Source organism: Monodelphis domestica, chromosome 7 (genome assembly GCF_027887165.1).
Source record: "Monodelphis domestica isolate mMonDom1 chromosome 7, mMonDom1.pri, whole genome shotgun sequence".
In the NCBI taxonomy this organism is placed as follows: Eukaryota; Metazoa; Chordata; class Mammalia; order Didelphimorphia; family Didelphidae; genus Monodelphis; species Monodelphis domestica.
In genome coordinates, this window is record NC_077233.1 from 152,016,093 (window position 1) to 152,038,042 (window position 21,950).

At 35.4% G+C, this 21,950-nt stretch overlaps 1 protein-coding gene across 7 annotated transcripts in view; it reads right to left on the reverse strand.

Moving 5' to 3' along the window:
- Positions 1-21,950, reverse strand: part of SLC44A1 (solute carrier family 44 member 1) — a 233,214-nt gene that overhangs the window by 17,823 nt on the left and 193,441 nt on the right. For all 7 annotated transcript variants that reach the window (XM_007499029.3, XM_007499028.3, XM_056805885.1 and 4 more), the window contains 4 exons: positions 19,157-19,319; positions 18,262-18,418; positions 14,252-14,335; positions 4,820-4,957 (listed from right to left, as the gene is read on the reverse strand). In XM_007499029.3, coding sequence (XP_007499091.1) covers positions 4,820-4,957; positions 14,252-14,335; positions 18,262-18,418; positions 19,157-19,319 — 542 coding nt within the window. The remainder of the gene's footprint in view (positions 1-4,819; positions 4,958-14,251; positions 14,336-18,261; positions 18,419-19,156; positions 19,320-21,950) is intronic.

A 21,950-nucleotide genomic window follows, 5' to 3' on the forward strand; every position in this document is an offset into this window, starting at 1 on the left:
GGGCATTTTTTTTACATGACTGGAGAAAGCTTTAATTATTTTGAGAATTGCCTTTTCATATCCTTTGACCATTTATCAACTGAGGAATGACTTGTATTCTTACATAGTCAACTAATTTCTCTGTGTAATAAATGAGTTATTAGAAAGACTTGAAAAGAAATTTTGCACCGTTATGATTATGTATTACTTTCTATCCTATTTATCCCTGTTTAATTTCTAACCTTTACCACCCTCAATTTGCCCTCTTTTCTATCAGTCCCACTCTCCTTCTCTTATCCCCTTTCCCTCCTATTTTCCTGTAGGGTAAGATAGCTTTCTATACCCAACTGATTATGTCTGTTCTTTCTTCATTGAGCCAATTCTGATGAGAGTAAGGTTCACATGCTCTCCTCCCCAACTTCCCCCCCTTCATTCCCTCCACTGCGAAGGCTCTTTCATGATGCCTTGTTTAAGTGCAATCATTTACACCATTCTATTTTTCCCTTCCCCCTCCTCCCAATGCATTCATCTTTCTCATACCTTAATTTTTTATATCATCCTACCATATTCAACTCACACCTCTTGATCAATTCTGCCTTTAAAGACTTTCTTCTTTTCTTTGGATTTGTGTGCCTATTTTACCAATTGGCCTATTTTGTTTTTTAAAATATTAATTTCCTTCAGTATTTTTGTGCCTCCTTTTACCAAGCCATTCACTCTTTTTTTTCATGATTTTCCTATATCACTCTAATTTCTTTTCCCAATTTTTCTTCTACCTTTCTTATTTGATTTTTAAAATCCCTTTTGAGTCCCTCCATTAATTCTTTTTGGGTTTGAGAGCAATTAATATTTTTTTCTTGGAGACTTTGGATGCAGAAGTATTGACTTTGTTGTCTTCTGAGTTTTGAGTCTACTATGTCACTAGAATAACTTTCTATGTTGAGTTTTTTTGTTGTTTGCTCATTTTCTTGCTTTTTTCTTTTTGTTTAATTTAAAAAACTGTTAAAGTTGGGCTCTGTAATTGTGGTAAAGGGAGCACTGTTCTAAACTTCAGGTTCTATGTGTAGTTATTTTCAGAGCTGGCACAGTTCTTCCAAGGTGTATGGTGTAAGAAGAAGTGCATTTAATACTCTCCCAGGCTGTGCTCTGGTCTGTGAGTAACCCCAATCACTCTTTTATCCCCTGAAACTGTGACCAGGGGCCCCTGCTCCTCTGTGGCTGCAAGTGCTGGTATCTGCTGGTGCTTCCTCTTCACCCTGCAACTGGTGCCACAGGACTGTAAGCTGGATCTGGGTATGGGAAATGCAACAAGAGTCTTGCTCCACAGCCAACAAAACCTCTGTAGTCTCTGAGCAGTTGTCCAACTCTCCATACCATCTGTGGTTGAAAGTTCTGGAAGCCTCGGCACTGCTTCAGCTTTGTCCAAGGCTTGTTGCCTCAGAGGGGCATTCCCTGGCTTGCTGTGTTCCATCTCTACCCTGGTGCACTAGATCCCTTATGCCAGACATCTAAGTTGTTTTGGGCTGAAAATGACTTGACCGTGTCTCTTTGTGGCTTATGCTGCTCCAGAGTTAATTTTGAGACATTACATCATTACTTTTAGAAGGATAATTTGGTAGAAATCAGGTGGGTCCCTGTACCTTCTCTGCCATCTTGGATCCACCCTCAGGAAATATTGTTTTAAATTTTAAAATTACTTAACACTTCACATGTACATCTTCATTTCACAAATGACTATTTGCTTTCTGAGGGTGAAGACTGCTGTGTATTATAGTACCTAGCTTAGTATAATAATGAGTCAGATCTAGGAGCTGAATAAATATCAATAGAGGACAATGACAGATTCTATCAAGACACACATATACATTGTAAACCTTAAAATTTCTTAGACTTATAAATGTTGGAAATTTCACCATTGGGAAATTTCATACTTGGAAAATTTCTTACTGATAGTCTATTGGAATGTGAACCCCCTTGGCATGGGAGGGTCCTCCTCCTCCCTTCTTAAGATTACTTTAGGACAGAAACCTTTTGCTGAACAATGGAAAGGGCGTTGACCTATGCTTAAGCATAGAACAGGAAGTTCTTTGAGTCATGATTGATTTTAGAATTGATACAATAGAGATACTTGGAATGACAGAACCAGGTCTTGGAAAATACAATTTCCACCCCACTCAGTCCTAACAGGATTTAGGAAGGGCTGCAGCAAAGGATCAAGATTTAATTATTTGAGAATATGACCTTCAACAGACATGTGCAAAGCCACAGACCTCTGGGCGGTCCTGGGTTAAGCTAGAGCCACCATTGGCACAGGGAAGACATGGACAGTGATTGGTAGATGTGAGAACTGAGGGGAGGGAACTTGGATGGTTTCCTTAAAGATAGAGGGGTCTGAGGACTGGGGTGGTTGGTTGGAGAGTTTTTTGGCTCTGAGAGGTTATGCTGCTCTGAAGGAAGCTGGACGTGGAGGCCCCTGGGACTGTTTCTCCATTTTGGTCACGTGAGTGATAGGGACTGATCTCTTTTCTTTGCCTCAGCTATCTAAGGGCTTGGGCCTTTTGGCCCAGCCTAAACAGAGGGGATATTTAAGCCCTATTCCCTTCTCTCCCCTTTCTCTCTCCCTCTCTCTCTCTATCTCTAATTCCTTTCTTCCTCCTGTTTGTAATTAAAAACTCCATAAAAGGTTGACTGCTGACTTGAGTTTCATTTAGGAATTACATAGCTGAATTCCTTGGCGACCTTAAATTAATATATATCAGTCTTTTAAAGTGATTTCCTTGTCACAACATCCACTCAATTCTCTCTAGTCACAAGACAGATGGCAAGTTCTGGGCTATAAGGTATAGGCAAGAAACCAAAAAACTCCTATTGATCCCAAAAGGGGATTGGATCCACTGCCTTAGTTTTCTGTAAGTATCCAAAGGCTCTAATTGAACTAAATGATCCAAAAGGAGGTCTTATTCCTTTTTTTCCACTTAATAGCTAGCATTGATAGTGCCATAAGGCTTACAAAATATATTACAACTATTATCTCACTTTATCCTCACAACAACCCAGAGAAATAGATGCTATTATTATCCCATTTTACAGACAAGGAAATTGAAGAGGCAGGCTAAATGACTTGCCCAGGAGCATACAGTTTCCAAGTATCTGAGCCCACATTTGAACTCATCTTAATGACTCCAGAGCTATCACCTAGCTGCCACATCTGAATTATTACACACCTAATAATGGAAAAGCACTTAAAAAAAGTAAAGAATCTTTATTATAACATTTGGAGACCTAAATAGGATAAGAGCAGTCTACTAGGTAGGCTGACCTAGATGATCAGAAAAATTCTATGCACTTAACCAGTACCTATTCTGTATTCAACATTTTCTTTTTAAGCTTGTCACTATTATAATTATTTCCAATGATTTGAGATGTATTTTTTTTTTAAACCCTTACCTTCCATCTTGGAGTCAATACACTGTATTGGCTCCAAGGCAGAAGAGTGGTAAGGGCTAGGCAATGGGGGTCAAGTGACTTGCCCAGGGTCACACAGCTGGGAAGTGTCTGAGGCCAGATTTGAACCTAGGACCTCCCATCTCTAGGCTTGGTTTTCAATCCACTGAGCTACCCAGCTGCCCCCTGAGATGTATTTTTTTAAGGAAGACATTTCATGACACATATCAGAAAGTTTCTGGGAACTCCAGGATGCCCTTTCAGTTCAACCCTTCCACTGACATCATTCTCTAATCTCACCTTATAGTCTATTGGTTTATTTATTTGCAGGTACTTAAAAAGATTATTTAGCTCAACCCATTATCTCATGACTTAATATTAATTGACAATCAAATAGAAAGGTAACTCTCAAACTATAAGCATGAATACAAAATCTGGGCATACAGGTCATTCTTAACCCCATCTAAATTAGTTCTTTAGGATAATGAATTCTTTAATATGCAAACATATGCCAGAACCTAATCTGCTTAGCAGAAAGCAGGATTAGGCACAGTTTTTCAAAAACTACATTCTATGTATATGATTTTTCTTTTAACACTATAGGTAATAAATTCTGAAGTATCATTCTACTTCCAGTCATATATAACCTACATACATTGTGCTTCAGTTTCTCTATGTGAACTGATTATTTTCCAAAATATGTTTTAAAAACACAGTGGAATAATATGGATTCTGATTTACTTAGAATTCTTCAAAAGGTCTGTGATATAACTTGCAGACCACTCTTCGAAGACTCCATGTTTATTTAAGTAGACAATTTCAGGGAAACAGAATAGAATAGAGGTTGGAGCACTGGACATAGAGACAGAAGTTCTATCTCAATGCTTATTAGCTCTAAGTAATTTAATTTTTGTAAGCCTCAGTTTCCTCACTTGTACATATGGGGATAATGATGTGTGAAGTATCTATTTGTATATATTTGCAAGGATGGCATGAGGATCAAAAGCAAAGAGCTTTAAAAAAAATCTCAAAGTGTTATATAAATGTCAGTTATTTTGTGAGCTGTCATGCCCCAATTTTTTTATCATGTCATGACCAATCTTCTTGTGATGAGGAATTCAACTAAAGGTTGCATCATATCTTCTTCAAATATAAAATGAAATAAAAGTATAACATAAAACTATGGCAGGTTTTAGCCCCATCTTCCAACAGTGACATTAGACAAAGTCTCTTCTGTATGTGTCTAGATAACTTTGAAATATGAAAGAGAAACACACAGAAGTCATTCCTAGAATAATTTCTTTAAAATAAGTTTTAGATATGTGCACACATGCGCGTGCGCGCACACACACACACACAAAAGAGGTAAGATCTTTATCAGGTACATTGGTCTTACCTTGCCTAGGAATAACATAAAATCTCCCACTGTGTTGATGGTAGCCACTCTCAAAGCATTCTCCACTAAAATTACAAAGGCATCCTTTGCTGAGGTGCAGAAGTTGGTGCTATTGATAGCTGTGGCTGTGTATGCATTCTGAAAGAAAAGCAAAAACAGTATTTTTCATCTACAAACAAACTTTTCCCTTCATACTTCAGAAAATTATACCTTTAAATATTTATCTGTAGAGGCAGCTAGGTGGCTAAGTGGATAGAGCCAGGCCTGAAGATGGGAAGTTAAGGGTTCAAATCAAAAGGCATTAGACATTTCCTAGCTGTGTGACCTGTGAGGCAGGTCACTTAATTTCAATTGCCTAACCCTTACCTCTCTTTGGTCTTATAACAGTTATTTAGTATAGATTCCAAGACAGAAGGCATGGGTTTTTAACAAATTTATTCACAGTTATACAATACAGTTAGTTGAAAGGAAAAAAAAGAAAACAAGTGATTTAAAACAATATATAGCAATGCCTCATTTATCTGGGGTTTTCTTCTTTTTTAATATTTTAAATAAAACCCTTACTTTCCATCTTAGAATCAATACTATGTATTGGTTGCAAGGCAGAAGAGTGGTAAGGGCTAGGAAATGAAGGTTAAGTGACTTGCCCAGGGTCATACAGCTGGGAAGTGTCTAAGGCCAGATTTGACCTCCCATTTCCAGGCCTGGTTCTCAACCCACTGAGCTACTCGGTTGCCCCCATCTGGTATTATTAGACAGTATTGTTATGGGCATTTTCTATTTAGCTGAAGCTTAATCCATTAGTGCTGGAAAACTTATATATTCAATAATTTTTTTGTGGCAAACTTTCTATTTTAAGAAATAATTCTATTAAGAGAATATCAAGGTAATAAATTCCAAGATAATTGTTACTCTGTAACATTAAGGAGAATATCAGAAAAAAGGAGAGTCGGGTCACAAAGACTGCCATAGTGGGTGGAAAAACTTATAAAAACAAATGGATGAAGATTTAGAGTAAGAGATGATGAAAATTAGAACTCTTAAAGAAAATTACAATAATAAAAAGTAATAGAAAAACTGAAAAACCTTACTCAGGTAGAGAATCCCATGAAAAACTGAACAAAGCAAATAAAACTCAAAAAACTCAAAAAGAAATGCTATTAGCCAAACACTATAAATAAAAAATATGGAACATGTGAGGTAGCAACCATCAGAAACAATTGACTTGGAAAATAGAATAAGAAAAAGAATATAATAATCACTGGAGTCCTTGAAAACCATAATAAAACCAAAAGCCTGGTAACTAACAAATCATTCAATCTCAATAAACTGTTTTTCCCCCAAAACAGTTGCTTTAATCATCAGAACCAGAAGATAAGTGAATATAGAATCTATGGGTTGCCAGATGGGCTTATTATCAACAATAATGTACCTGAAAAGCTAAGAATAATCATAAGGGGGAAAAAACTAGAATTTTAATGGAATAGTAGACTCAAGTATTTCTAATGATCAGGGCTAAGTAGGAAAGAAAAGAAGGAAAAAAACAGTTAATATGCACCTACTCTATGTAAGTCACTATGCTAAGTGCTTTTCAAATATTATTGTATAAATAATCATAGCAAGCCTGGGAATTACTTGCCATTATTATCTCTAATATTATTATCTCTACTTAGAGTTGAGGAAACAGAGGCAAAGGATAAGTGACTGGCACAGGTACACAAAGTTAAGTAAGAGTCTGAGGGAAGAAGTGAACTTTTCTTCCTAGTTGTCTAATTCATTTCAGTAATGGAAAGGGTCTATCTAGTGCTAACATTCTAATGGTGTAGGAAACAAATGTTTTTCTTTGAGAATCTTAATGTCTTAAGGGTTAGTGAGGGAGTTAAATAAGAAAAACAGGGAACCCAAAAATAGATTGTTCTATTCTAAGGATTTTAGAATGGAAAAGAAAGAAAGGTTAAAGGAATACAGTAATACATACAGGAAGAAAGAAGGGGTAAAAGTTGCTATTTCTTATAATTGAGATGGGTGAGAAGAAGAGCATATAAACATTATTTGAACAGGATAAAAGAAGGTTGAACATACACCCACACTCAAACACACAGACACACAATCTGATATAAAAATCAGTACAACTCAATAGAGAAATAAGTATGAATGACACAAGCAAACAAATGTCTCAATCCTGAAAAGGGAAAAAACCCAACTAGAACCTAACATATGTGTATCAACTAGGGAAGGGCTAAAATTTTTTTGACATATGTACAGTGATATTACTTTATAAGAAATGGCAAAAGAAACAATTTCCAAGAATCCTGGGTAATATGAACTGATGCAGAGTGAATTAGGAGAACCATACATACAAGCAGAAAACACTATAAATCAAATAATTTTGAAAGATTTCAGAACTCTGATCAATACTGTGGCTAGTCATGTCTGAGGACATATGACAAAGCATGCTACCCATTTTCTAAGAGGGAAGTGATGGGCTCATGGTGAAAAAATAAAGAGATTTTTTTGGGGCAAGAACTCACAAATGGCCTTTTTTTAAAGTGAAATAAGACAAAGTTCTTAGTTGAGGAGGTGTGGGGGAGAGGAACCATGAGAGATTTGAGGATGATTGAAATATTGGAAAGGCCACCAAGGTGGTCAACAATGTTAGAAATCATCAGATATTTTCCATACCATTTGTATTTAATAATGTTTAGTTTATAGACATGATATGATCTAATGAGACTTCTCTTCTGCCCTCTTAATTTTGATAACTTTTATAAAATTTATATAACATCAATCAAAAAATAATCTTGATCTTTGATTTTACTTAACAGACTGGTTCCTAAGAGTGAAAACAAGGTGAATTATAGTTAAGACCTCCTTGAACAAAAGATAAGCTTTTAGCTAACCAGAATTTTTGGTTAGTCAAAATCTACAATAACCTAACATATAAGATATAACAGAGTCTTAAATTATAGAGAATAACTGCAAATTCAGATTGAAAAATCTTTGACTTCTTGTTGACATGGTTCAACAGATAAAGTTCTTTGATGCAAATAAATAAGGCTTCTTTAACATTTTTAGTCCTCATATAGCTTGTGGCCCAGCAGAAGACAGAGGTCTCAAAACACTGAATTTTCCTGATTCTTTATAGGGAAGGTGTGAACTAAAAAGGCTATAATGTACTGAGATTAGATAGTTCTTTTCATGTCTGGGAGGGGACGCTGACTTTCAGAATGAAAGATGTGGCTGGTGGCAAAGAGTCACCTTCATTGATTCTCTGGAGATAGTCACATCTTGTTCCTTGAGGGCAATGGTTCCATTTTGTTATTGTATATACTATACAACCAAAGTTGGTATGTGATAAATGTTTACTGAATGACCACTGAGTTCATGTTTTTTGGAAATGGTAAGAATTTAAACATTATCAGTGAAGGCCGCAGTGCTAGGCGGGAACCACACCTAGAATTCCTCAGATGAGAAAATTCTGCCAAATTGTGGAAGCACCTTTTCTAGAACTGGAGTTCTCGAGGTGCCAAGAACAGCAAGAGCATGAAGGACTTGTCCAGAGTGACACAACCAATATATGTTAGAAGCACATGTCTTTACTGGTTCTGAGTCCAATTTCCTACCTCTGTGACTGTGGTGTCAAATTCAAAGAGAAATGGGGCCATGACACTGTACCCAAGAATCCTAGGGAAATATATAATGACTTTAAAATTACATATTAACATTATCTGTATCCTGCTGTATTTCATTTATTTTAAAAAATGTTTCCAAATTACATTTTAATCTAGTTTGGCTGCTCTTGGGAGTGTTGGGCTCATGTTTCTGAAACCTTTGCATCCTTGTAGTCTCTAGTCATATTTGTATGCAAGTGCAAAACCTATACTTGCAAGGCAAATACCAATAATTTCTGGAGATTTGTACCTCTTTTTCCTTCTCTTAGTAAAATCAGTCAGGAGTTTCCTTTATAAATGATCCATTCTTAATTTTTTTCCAATAAGAAGCCCTAGTATATGAAAAATATAGGTCTTTTTAGACAAAGTAAGCAATAAAAGAGGCAAAGAAAACAGAAGGAACAAGGAGAAAAAAGATTTACTTATCAGAACATCTGTTATGGGTAGATTTATACAAGTATGGCTTAGGCCTGCTGAGTAATTTGACAAGTAGCAGGGTAGTAAGAGAAGCTTCTCTCCAGGGAAAAGGAATAAACATATAAACATAGCACCTACTTTGTGCTGGGCTCTATACTAAGTGCTTTATAAAAATCAATAACTCATTTGATCCTCTCAGCAACTGTTATCTCCACTTTATATTCTTTAAATTTTTTAAAAACAAGGAAATGTTGGCAAACAAAATTTAAGTGACTTGCCCATGGTCACAGAGGTAGTAATTTATCACTGACTTAAACATTGCACGTAGACAAGCATCTCTTCTGTTTTAAAAGCCTCCAGGGAAGAAGACTGTAGGACCTTCAAAGTCCTGTCAATAAGCACTATTTTAGTTAAGTCCCTCTTGTTTGCAGTAAGTAATAGACATGAAGTTCTTCCCACAGCTTAATTCTACATTTTTTTGGGTCACATAATCACATTTCATTTAATCTTCTTTCAGACATACAACTTCCAAACTAAGAGTCTGCATCCTCCCTCTGTCCTAGGTATGAGAGATGCTTCACAGGATGCTAGAAAGAACAGGGGACTGAGAGAGGACTAGAGGAATTTCACTTCCATGATCTCATTTTCCTCTGCTCTAACAAGGGGAGGCTGGAGTAAGTGATCTTTGAGGTTTTTTCCAGTTCTAAATACTATAACCCTATGAATTCTAAACTAGATATAGTTGTAAACCATAAGCGTATACGGAATTTAAGGGGGGAAGTATCTTATAGGCCAAATAGTCTATATATTCCAAAACACTTTGTAAATGTAAACAACTTATCTTACAAACAGATTAATCCCCCCAATCCCTTTGTGACAAGTTCTAAATCCCTGAGCTGTTCAGTTTTCAGTAGAAATATATTTGGTTGGCATCGATTTCATATGATCACTGTCCATAAGGGTGGGATCATTTACTTGCTTTCTTCAGTGTATAACTCAGCATCTGTCCACCTTAAACATTATTCTCTTTAATTATGCTTCATCAAGGTTTTTAAAAATGTATATTCTATTCTGCAAGGTGTGGCTTGATTATCTTACTTCATTTGGAGACTCTAGAGAACTTATTAAGAATGTTTTTTAGAATGCATACCCTTTGATTGAGCAATACCAATACTAGGTTTGTACCTTAAAGAGATAATGAAAAAATGTTTGTACAATAATATTCATAGCTGCACTCTTTGTGGTTGGAAAAAATTGGAAAATGAGGGGATGCCCTTCAATTGGGGAATGGCTGAACAAATTGTGGTATTTGATGGTGATGGAATACCATTGTGCTATAAGGAATGATAAACTGCTTGATTTCCATACAAACTGGAAAGACCTCCAAGAACTGATGCAGAGTGAAATGGGCAGCACCAGGAGAACATTGTACACAGAAACAGAAACACTGTGGCAGGATATTTGGTAATAGTCTTTGCTACTAATAGCAATGCAAAGATCCAGGATAATCCTGAGGGACTTATGAGAAAGAATAGCCACATTGAAAGAAAGAACTGTGGGAGTAGAAGCACAAAAGAAAAACATATAATTTATCACGTGTTCATATGGGTATAGGACGTGGGGTTTTGGTTTTAAAAGATTACTCTATTACAGAAATGAATAATGTGGAAATAGGTATCAAGTGATAACATGTATAACCCAGTGGAATTGTCTGTCAGCTCTAGGAGTGGGGAGGAAGAGGAGAGGGAAAGAAAATGAATCATGTAACTATGGAAAAATATTTTGAAAAAATAAAAAAGAATGTTCTTTAGCACATTACTCAGATCTCTGATAAAGGTGTCTTATAGTATTGGGCATAGGTATAAGGATAAGTTGTAAAGTTGAGCACTCTGGGTTGCTGTTAGTTTTTTCCCCTACTTGGCAGAAACATAGACTGCTGGAACCAGAAGGGATTTTAGAGGTTACCTCATTCAATCCTACTATTTTATAGATTAGGAAATTGAGACTGAAGGTGAAAGGACTTGCCAAAGGTCACAAAGCTATTATATGATAGAATAGAAAATGTACTTAAGTCCAGCATCTTTTCTTCACTTCCTTCCCCCTGTATGAACCAAAACTGCAAAGAAGAATGTTTTCTTGGTATAAAAAACAGAGTTGAACCTCTCTTATGAAGAGATTTTTTTTTTAAAGTAAGCTCTGGAAACAAAAAGAAAAAAAAGCCAAGAAACCAAGAAATACCATTGTGTAGGTTGAAATACTTAAGCTGTAGCCTAGATAAAGAGGTCTCTTTCTATATAAGGAATTTATGGAAACATTCAAGCAGAAAATATTTATAAGAGGTAGTTTTAACATTGTGGAAAAAGTATTGCCATTGGAGTCAAATGACCAAGTCAAAAGACCAAATGACTGAATTCCTATTATGACACTTTTAAACTGTGTGCCTGAGTAAGTCACTTCAAACTGTGAGTTTCAGGTTCTAACTCTGTAAAATATGAGGAAAAAGAATTGTACTACATATCTCAAAAAATGGTTTTTATTAGCACTTTGTAAATATAATTCTTATTAATCTGAGAAACATTTGCTAAACATCTTTTCAGTGGCTAATTAATTCCAAATTAGGTAGGAAAAGATACAACAAATATTCTTGCCTACTGGTCAAATTGAATCACCCCAAGCAGCTATGAAGACTTACTGCTACCAACAGAAGACTAATATTTAAAGTAAATTAAAGAAAGAATGCTATATCAAGTGAATGGAAAAAAAATGGGAATAGAGGACAGTTGCACATTATTTTATTGAAGGAGAAGAAAGGAAAAACAATGGTTTAAAAAATAAGATTGGTCCTTTTAGGCAAACCTCTAAATAGCAATGGAAGTCTTAGAATCTTCTGAAAAGAAAAAATTAACAGCATCCTAACTCATTTTTTATTCCCTAATTCAAACAGTACAGAGTAGGAGGAAAAAAAGGAATATGTGAAGTAGTTATTTTGAGATGCTGTTAGTAGTTTCAAATGGCTTACAGAACTCAAATAGCATTTTGACAATAACATCCCATTCAAGTTAGGAAGAAAAGGGAAAGTGAGATTTTTAGAGAGAAATGAAGAAATACAATACAAAAGATGAGATACCATTGCAGTTTGTCTGCCCCAAAACGACAACTCTTAAACCCACTTGCCATTTCCAAACCACTTCAAAAACAATGTAAACAATTTGCCCCTTGATTATTTTTTTTCCCTAAGATAAGGCTCACCAAGGTCAAGATGGGGTGAAAATGTATAGATATAAAAAATCAGTATATCCAGAGAAAGAACTATTGGGGTCACATGAATGCAGATCAAAGTACACTATCTTTCATATCACTGTATTTATGGTTTTATTTGGAGGTTTTGGTTTTGTATGAGTATACTCTTACAATAGTGACCAGTATGGAAGAGTGTTTTGCATGATAATAAAAATAAAATTCAAAAAATGCTTGGAAAAACAAGTTCAAAAAAAGTCAGTATAAAAGAGAAGGCGATTTAATTTTTTAATGGTTGCATATAATTGCATGGAAGTAGTAAGAATAGTCACGAACTGTTTCTTGTGAAAGTGGTGATCTCAAACAACTTTAGTTAACTTTCTTTTGAAAAATCACCTAAATAATTAGAAGAAATAAGGCTGGTAGGAGCAGAGTTTTAGAAAATCATGTGCCACTGAGTTCACAGAGCAGTTAATATGTGGAATTAGGAGCAACAAAGAGAGTTGCATTAAATGAAAACTGTTCTCAGATCCTGAGAGGAACAGATTGTAATTCAGAGAAACAGGAGAAAATTATATCATGAAGATGGCCATTGTTACAACTAATTAATTAGAACACCTCAAAAGCAGAGAACAAAAATTCATCTTTTCAAGGGGGGGAAAAAGATTTCTAAACTTAAACCACAGAGAAACATTTTTTTCCTCTGGAAGATGATATTTTGGTCAAACTCCAAAATATATAAAAGTATACTTCAAAATCAAGTGTTATTTTCTATTAATAATTTCAAATATAAGAAGGCTTGAGAGATATAGATGGCAAATTATCAATGGGTACTTTTATTTATTTTAATTATTGAGGACATAATTACATTCATTTCTTTTCTTTTTAAAAAAACTTTACCGTGTATCTTAAAATCAGTACTATGTACTGGGTTCCAAGGCAGAAGGGCAGCAAGGGGTAGGCAAGGGGAGTTAGAAAACTTGTTCAGGGTCACACAGCTAGAAAGTATCTGAGAATAGATTTGAACCCAGGATCTCCTGTCTGTAGGCCTGGCTCTCAATCTCTTGAGCTATATTCATTTCTAAGTGTATGGAGTGAGAAATTAGTGTTATTCTCAAATATATTAGTAATATTAATATTTCCAAAATGTACATGCTGAGGACCCCAGAAAGAGTAAAGCTCCTTTCTTCAAGACAGCATCCCTTGCAAATCAGGATTACCACACCCCATTCAGAATATAGTGACCTCTTAATTACCTTTGGCCTGAGTGAGACAGAAACAACTTATGTCTTTACTGTATTATACAAAGTATTTTTGGTATTTTGGGATGTCTTTTGAGTTTGCATTTTGGAAATGTTCAAAACTATAGTCTAGTGATATAGGAGTAAGTTTTATGAACCAGAGGCTAGGCTAATAGCCTCTTCCCAGTTCTAAAATCCCCTTCCCTAGTTTAACCAGTGGCAACTTTAATTTGCATTTGAATGGGGTGCTTGCCCAAAAGACCAAGTGAGCAAGAAGATCTGGAAAACACTCTCAATCAGCCCTGCACCCAAAATGTTTGTAAGTAGATTAAAACCTGATTCTGACCTTTGACCATTAGCTAAGAGGTTATTTTGGAGGATACCTCCTTCAGGATGTAACCAAGGTAAATGTGTAGGGATGATATCATTTAGCCTGAGGGTACTATTTTCCTATAAATGAGGAGTGTTTCTGTAAGCTGGGGCTTTTTTACTTTTGGAGCTTTTTATCTTTGGGGCCATACTTTTTCTCTCTCAATAAAACATTTCATCTGAAAAGGCTTCCCAATTTTCTTGAATAGTGGCTAAAAAGGATAAAATCTGGAATTTTCAAGGTCCCCTCAATTTCTGCTTCACACATAAGGAACAAGAAGGCTTTCCTGAAAGTTGAACCCTAATAAATTTTCATTCATGCATAAAAATGAAGACTAAAGGATTTGACTAAAACTTAAAGACTTGCTCAGTTACAAAAATAATGCAATAATGAAAAGAAAACACCCCTTGCAATGAATTAATACTAATTATTTCACTTCAGAGAAGAAAAATAATGTCACTTTTCAATGAAAGTTGCTGTGTGCACATGGTATTACCTGATTTAAATAATTTAGGCACTTTTCAAGACACCAAAGGCAGCAGATGCAAGATTTCAGCATACATCGAGCACAAGCATTTTCCTAGAAAAGGAAGAAAACTATAATTTAAAAACTGAAGAGCCAAACTCAATCAAAAAGATTTTTTATCTTAATATCACAGTCATTTCAATGTAACCAAACAAATCTATTGTGACCCGCTATTCCCCACTACCTTCCATCAAACAAGTGAAAATATTTAATACAGTGACTGCTTCTAACAACATATATGATAATTCTGTCCTAGTAATCTTCCACTTTTTTGCTATAATGGAAAGTTATGCTCTTTTTTTTTTAACCATTACCTACTGTCTTAGAATTAATACTGTGTATTGATTCCAAGGCAGAAGAGCGGTAAGGGATAGGCAATGGGGTTAAGTGACTTACCCAGGGTCAAAGGAAGTGTTTGAGGCCAAATTTGAACCTAAGACACCCCTCCTCACCTCCCATCTTTAGCTCTGGCTCTCAATCTACTGAGCCACCCAGCTGCCCCATCTTCTATTTATTCTGCAGAACTTCATTGATCTTCCAGATACTCATGAGTTTGAACTTCTTTTTAGTGATTTTTTTGGTATATTGTTTCAGTTGTGCATATTGCTCTCTTGATTCTGCATATTTTGGATGTTTCAGATCACACAAATCTTTTCACATGTAAAAAAAATCATTATATCCATTATTAATTAACAGGAAGTATTGTTATGAATCCCCGCAGAGTGAAGAGATGACATCCCCACCCCCCATAGTTTTTTCAGCCATTTTCCAAACAATGGGCATCTTTGTTTCTACTTCTTTAATATTATGATGCTACTATGATTTATGGTGTCTATGTTGGGTTAATTATTCAATAGAGAAATCACTGGGTCAAAGTGTATGAATAGTTTTTCCATTATTCTTACATAATTCCAAGTGCTTCTCAGAAATGGCTAGATTACTTCATAGCTCTACCAGCAGTATGTTGGTGTGCCTGTCTTCCCATAGACTCTCTAACATCTTTTCCAATTTGCATGGTAGGTGTGAGGTGAGACCTGAATTGTCTTAGTGTGTATTTCTCTTGTGATTTGGAGCATGTAATTCTTCTGAAAATTTGATATTCATAGGAGGTGATTACTTAGCTATTGGGGAACAGGCTACTTTTAAAAAAATGTGTGTCACTTTTTATTTCTTGACCTTTTAAATCTAACTTTATTGCTTTTTTTTTTGCTTTTATATCTCTTTAACTTTCAAATCTATACCTCTCCTTCTCATGTCTTATAAGAAAGATTAAAAAACCAAGAGCATAAAAGTAGATCAGCCAAATAAACCAGCATATTGATCATGACTGATGGTATAGGAAATACTCCAGAGTTATAGTACCCTAAGTCTTTGATGAGGAAAAGCATTTTCTCAACTCTTTTCCTGGGCCACGTTTAGTCATCATCATTACAGTGTTCAGTTTCATTTTTGTTGTTCTTCCCATTCACATTACAGTAGTCATTATTGAGGAAATTAGAACATCAAGTGGTAGTGGAAATTCAGTGAACCACATTGATTCTATCTTGTGATTCAATTCCGGATCTAGCTTAGTTCTCTTTCTATTAAATTACAGGTCTACTCCAATTTCTGTCTTGTGAGAAAATTTATTCAGTTGTGGGAATTGGGAGAAAACTTTATTGAATTGTTTGAGACTAGCCCTGAATAGCTGTAATGCCTTTCTTTGCTGCTTAGATATTAAAGACCTAGGTTATGCTGACCAGAAACCCAGTTGGGAGTAAAGATTGATGCTAAGAGTTTTTTGCAATTATACATCTCAAGTAACTCATATGTCTTATCTGAAAATTGGCTCCATTCTGATTGATTGGTTATTTTTCCATGTTCCTTTGTATAGCAACACATGGGGAGAGTGGGACATCATCGCTTTTTTTTTTCAAATTTCACGAAATTGTACCCATTTATTCTCCCTCACCCAACTTGTTAAGTCCATAACCTTTCCTCCAATTAGAAATCAGATAATCATTTTATATCCTGGTTAATTGTTTCCTTTTAATTAATTTGGCTTATTCTATTATTTTTAATACATAAAAATATCTCCCCCTGTACTCAGGGTATAGTGTCAGAGTTGAGAAAAACTACTGGTCCTGATTTGTTGGGCAATTGGCATGCATTGTGCTTAATAAATGGATACACTCAGAAGCTTCAATCTTTGTTTTGTCAGGTATTTCATCTTTCACCTATCACACTTGTATATTGTTTTCCTGATTCTACATATGTTACTCTGTATCAGTTCATATATTGAAGGGAATGGGGAGAGATTCCATGAATGAAGGTAGTACAAAGGAATGAGTAAAGGAGATGGAGTGTTGTTTGAGAGGAATGGAAAGCAGTCAGTACATGTGGTGGCTGGATACACTTATAGAAGAGTTGTATTTGAGATGCTATGCACACAAAAGTGGCACGAATTTGACAAATAATTGGATATAAAGAGTGAAGAGGTGAGGGTAAAACCAATGCTTGCCTACCTAGATGGCTAGAAGGATGGTCATGGTACCACTAAGAAGTTCAGCGGACAAGTGGGTGTATGTTATGAGATGTTGATCTACACTTAATTTCTGCCAATCTGCTTTCAGCTTTCTGAACAATTCTCACCAAATAGGGAATCTTTCCCTAGGATTTTTGACTTACTGAATCCAGTAGTTATCATTCTTTCTTATTTAGGGGAATAGACTACTTTTCAAAATTCAGTTTTCCAAAACTTAGTGATGGTATTACATGTGTATACTAAGGAGCTTTAATTTTGTTAGTGTAGAGAATTCCTGGCATCAGACTCTCTTTATCAACGTAGGTTATAACCAATAATACTATAGAAAAATCCCATGAAGTTGCCTAAGACACTTAACAATGAGGTTAAATGAGTTGTTCCCAGTCACACAGCTAAGTGTTGCCAAGATTCACTTCCTAGCTGTGTGACTGTGCAAGTCACTTAACCCTATTTGCCTCAGTTCCTCATCAGTAAAATAAACTGGAACAGGAAATGGCAAATGACTGCAGTATCTTTGCCAAGAAAACTCCAAATAGGTCATGAAGAGTTCCACTATCTTTGCCAAGAAAACCCCAAATAGGTCATGAAGAGTTGAATATGACTGAAATGACTCAAAATGTAATAAAAGGATAGTCTGGAGATATTTCTAGTTGCAATAAAGGAGATACTTTGGAGTGACTAGAGATACTAGGGGAAACCTGAAGGTGCCTAGTTGAAATGGAGAGAGATATACTAGAGGAATAATTGAGGGTGTCTATCAATTCTCTAGATGACTAATTGATTAATATTTTTCTACCCTACTCCTCCCTCAATACTTCCCTTCACCTCCCACACTTCTGAAGCCTTTAGCTTCGCCCCTCCCCCCTCCTTCCCAGAGTGGATTATGAAGTTTAGAGAAAATACTCTTTCTCAAGTAAGGGGGTTTATTGGGAAAGACAGGACAAGGATGGAAGATGAGGTGAGAGGGATGGGGTTATCCCTAGTCTATAATGAGGATTTTGGGAAATGTTAGTCCTGTCACAGCTATGACACAAAAGTCTGTCAGGGAGATGGGAGGACAATTGTTTAATCTTTGTTCTTCTTCCTTCAAACTTAAGTCTCAGAGACACCAATATCTTCTTCACCACACTCAGCTCCAAAAGCCACACTGGTCCCTCAGCCTAAGACAGAAGCTAACAGGGGTTCTGTTCAGAGCTTCTTCACTTATCCCAAAAGCAAGTCTTTCCTTCCCTCCTCTCTCCAAAGCCAAGAGAGAGTCCTTCAGTTCAGCTGTGGGGGTTAGCTTCCAACTGCCTTTTCCTGGGAACATTCCAAATGGAATGTTATTTTTTTGATTGACAAATGAAGTCCTTTGCATGCAATGCAGATTCTCTCTTTTACAAAAAACAATAACAAATAAAGGTTCAGAGTTCTACAAATATGCTCATAGAATGTAGAAGAAATATTCACTCCTTACCTTTCCTTTAAGCTGGTTATGAATGTACATAAGGATCATTCGGGGGATTTTCACTAAAGTAATAATGAAAGATCCCTTTGCCACAGTACCAAGATGGTAGCGGATAAGCCGGTTCACTGACCCCAAAATAGGAGTATATGGCAGATTCCTTTTATCCCTATTAAAAAGCACCACAAAGGCAAAACTGTAAAGAACAACTCAACCCCAAAGAATAAAATATTAGATGTTATAATCAAATCAAGGCAGAAAATGCCTGAAAACACAATTATTCAAATTCTAGATGTTAGAAGGCTTTTCTTCAACATGCTAACATAATAAAATAACATGGTAGCAAAATACAATTTAAAAGAATGCCAATGTTGGTGAGGTAATCTAAAATTTTTAATTTATTACATCATCAATAACTCAATAAAAAAGAGATAATTTTATTGAAAGCTTTCATGGAGCTCACTGGCTCAAGAAAAGAAGAAAGCTAAAAATCATTGTGCTTTGAAGGCATTTACTATTCAAGACTTACCACTCAGAACCTATAAATAAAAACACAAAACATATCTGTCAAAGCAAACAATCATTATGGGAAGTCATGTAATCAAGATTTGATTCTGAGCTCTGAATAGAACAAAACTTTAGTCCTAGTTCTGATCCAATACTTCTACAGCATATAAATAATTCACAAATCCTATTTGCAAAAGAAAAATCTTTGTCTTTTAATTGAATTTTCTGCAAACACAGAAAATATACTGATATAAAGAAATACATACTTGTGTCCTCTATAAGGCATAGTAAGAGGAATTGTTTGTCAAGCATTAATTAACAAGCATTTGTCACATCTTGAGAGTTGGGCATCTAGTTATTTTTCATGAACTTCTGAAACCAGATAATTTTAAGTTCTCACCTTGTAAAATAATATGTTACTACAGCCCCTGCCACAGTCATCTGCTGACAGGCTAGAATGAATTCACTTATCCAGATTAGTCCCACTACATGGTACCACCACATGTATTGTAGAGGGCCAGAAACTTCAAATTCCACAAATTCACCATTTGGGATAGCACTACCTAATTAAAAAGAAAAGTTGAAAAAAGAAGGAAATTTCATATTTAGCATCAATCTAGAAAGTACAGATGTTAAATTAGGAAGAGTAATTTCATTTCTAACCAAAAGTGGCTTTTAAAAGACACTAAAAGTGATATTTATGGGGGGCAGCTGGGTGGCTCAGTGGATTGAAAGCCATATCTAGAGACAGGAGGTCCTAGGTTCGAATCTGGCCTGGCAAGTCATTTAACCCCATTGCCTAGCCCTTACCACTCTTCTGCCTTGGAACTATTATAAGTACTGATTCTAAGGCAGAAGGTAAGGGTTAAAAAATAAAAATAAAAAAAAATTTTAAGTGACAATTCTATTTGATTCTGAAGCATGCCTATTGCCTAGAAACCTATTTAAGAGGTATCTGTATGTAGGTTTAATTAGTGTCTCTAAAGCAGCCTGGTTACCTCAAAGAAGCTATCATATGAAGATGTATCATTATTACTACTGTGTAAATGGAATTATTCTTCTTTGTTCTTTTTAACTTAATCAATCAAAGATTTAGACTTCCCCCCCTTTGTTTTAATTTAATTAATCAGGGACCTGGAGGTCTTTCTACCATCGAGATGTGCAGAGATAAACCTGCCCACATTGCAAGGGATTAGAAACCAGACAGGAAGTGACATGGGGAAAGGGTGTATAAAGGGTAAGACTGGAGGGCTGAACATTCTGCATTTGGTTCATTCTGTGTTGGTGATTCTGCATTGAAAGAAGAGTTTGGCTTTGGTGACTTGCTTGGGTTAAGGAGACCCTGGCCAGAGACACTGGTTTTTTGGCTCTTCTCCTGTCTTCTGTGGGATGATTTCTTCCGTGAGACTTTCTTGGGCATGAGACTCTCTTTGGCAGCTCAGCCTTTGTAGTATCAGACTGTCTTTTGGTTGGTGAAATGCTTGGCTGGAGACACTCTCATGGGCTGGTGGGATTCGCATTCGGATTCTCCTGGTCTGGAGGCACTTGGATCTGGAATTAGGGTATTTAGCAAGGCAATATTTTCTAGTTCCTTCCTACATTTCCCTCTCTTTACTACTTCTACTTTGCAGTAACAAAGCTACTACAACTACTAATATACTCAGTTTAATTTTTAATTATTATAAATGGCAACCACAACTTTTTAAACTATTACAATTTGGACAAATCTTTTTAATTCTTACACTACTCCAGTGACATAGCATTAATTATTAACAGCCTATTCAGAAGTTTATGAAACATTCCAGACCACTTCTTTTTACAAACTATTTGTGTGTTTAAGAAGTTATTTAAAATCTGAATAAAAAAAAAAGAATAACCTGGTCAGAATTTTTGTCTTTCTATGTGAATCTATAATTTATATGATTAAAAAAAATTTTTTAGGGAGTGTTTTAAGTAGCCTTTATGAAAGGAGACATTTCTGTTCTCAGGATCGATAGATGAATAAGACAGCTAGAACTGGAGTCAAGATGTTCTAAATTAAAATACTACCTCAGCTACTAGCTGTGTGACTCTGGGCAAATCACTTAACCTCTCTTAGTCTCAGTTCCTTCATCTATGTAACGGAATAACAGTACTACCTCACATAACTTTTGTGAGCTTGAAATGAGATAACATACACACAATGCTTTGCAAATCTAAAAGTGTTGTATAAATATTATTACTTTTACTTAACTCCAATTTTTCTTGTTAGAAAATAAACATAGTGAGTTACATCATAAAAAATTTTATTCATTAGTGATTAACACACTTAGTGAATCTAAACTATAAGAAAATTAGTGATTACTAAATATATTGATACAAATAAGCTAACATTCTCTAAAATTCAACTAACAGCATTCAAGTTCCATTCTAATCTTGGTTCTCCTGCCCTGAATATGCTTCAGCTCATCAATGCAATACCCAGAACCAAATACAAGACTCCAGATGTTTTCTGACCAGCGTAAGATTATCAACTTTCTCATCCTGAACATTCTATAGCTATAAATATAACACAAGTTCTCATTATAACTTTTTAAGGGCAACAGGTCATACTGTTATGTCTTACTGAGTTTGCAATTCACTAAAATCAGGACTTTTTATGTACTAAATGTCTAGCCATATCTCTTTCCCAAGCTTTTTTTGTGTAGTTGATTTTAAAAACTCAATCATAGGACTTTAAAATTTATCCCTATTCAATCTCATCTTGTTAGCTCCAACCTTCCATCATAGCCTAACAAGATATTTTTGGAGTCTAAATCTATAGCCCAATATTATTATCAATCTCTTCTACTTTTTTCCATCCAAAAATCTAATAAGCTTGCCACTGATTTGCTGAAAGTCTTCAATTCTTCATAATATAATCCTTTAAGTACTCATCTATAGTTTTAAAACTGTATTTATATTTGTTGGGGTACTATATGTAGTTTTCTTTTTCTAATTTGTCTTGCTAAGATAACTGATGATGTAGGTGGTTATCTAGGCAAAAAGACCATTTTCAAACAAGGAAAATAGGAAATGGATACATTTCCATTCAAAAGAAATGATTCATTATGAATTTAGTTTGTAATATCAACAAAGTTAAGTATACTTTACAGAGTGGAAAAAAAGAGAATTTTTTTTTTTATATAGAGAGACCCACACTTCTGCATCCTTTT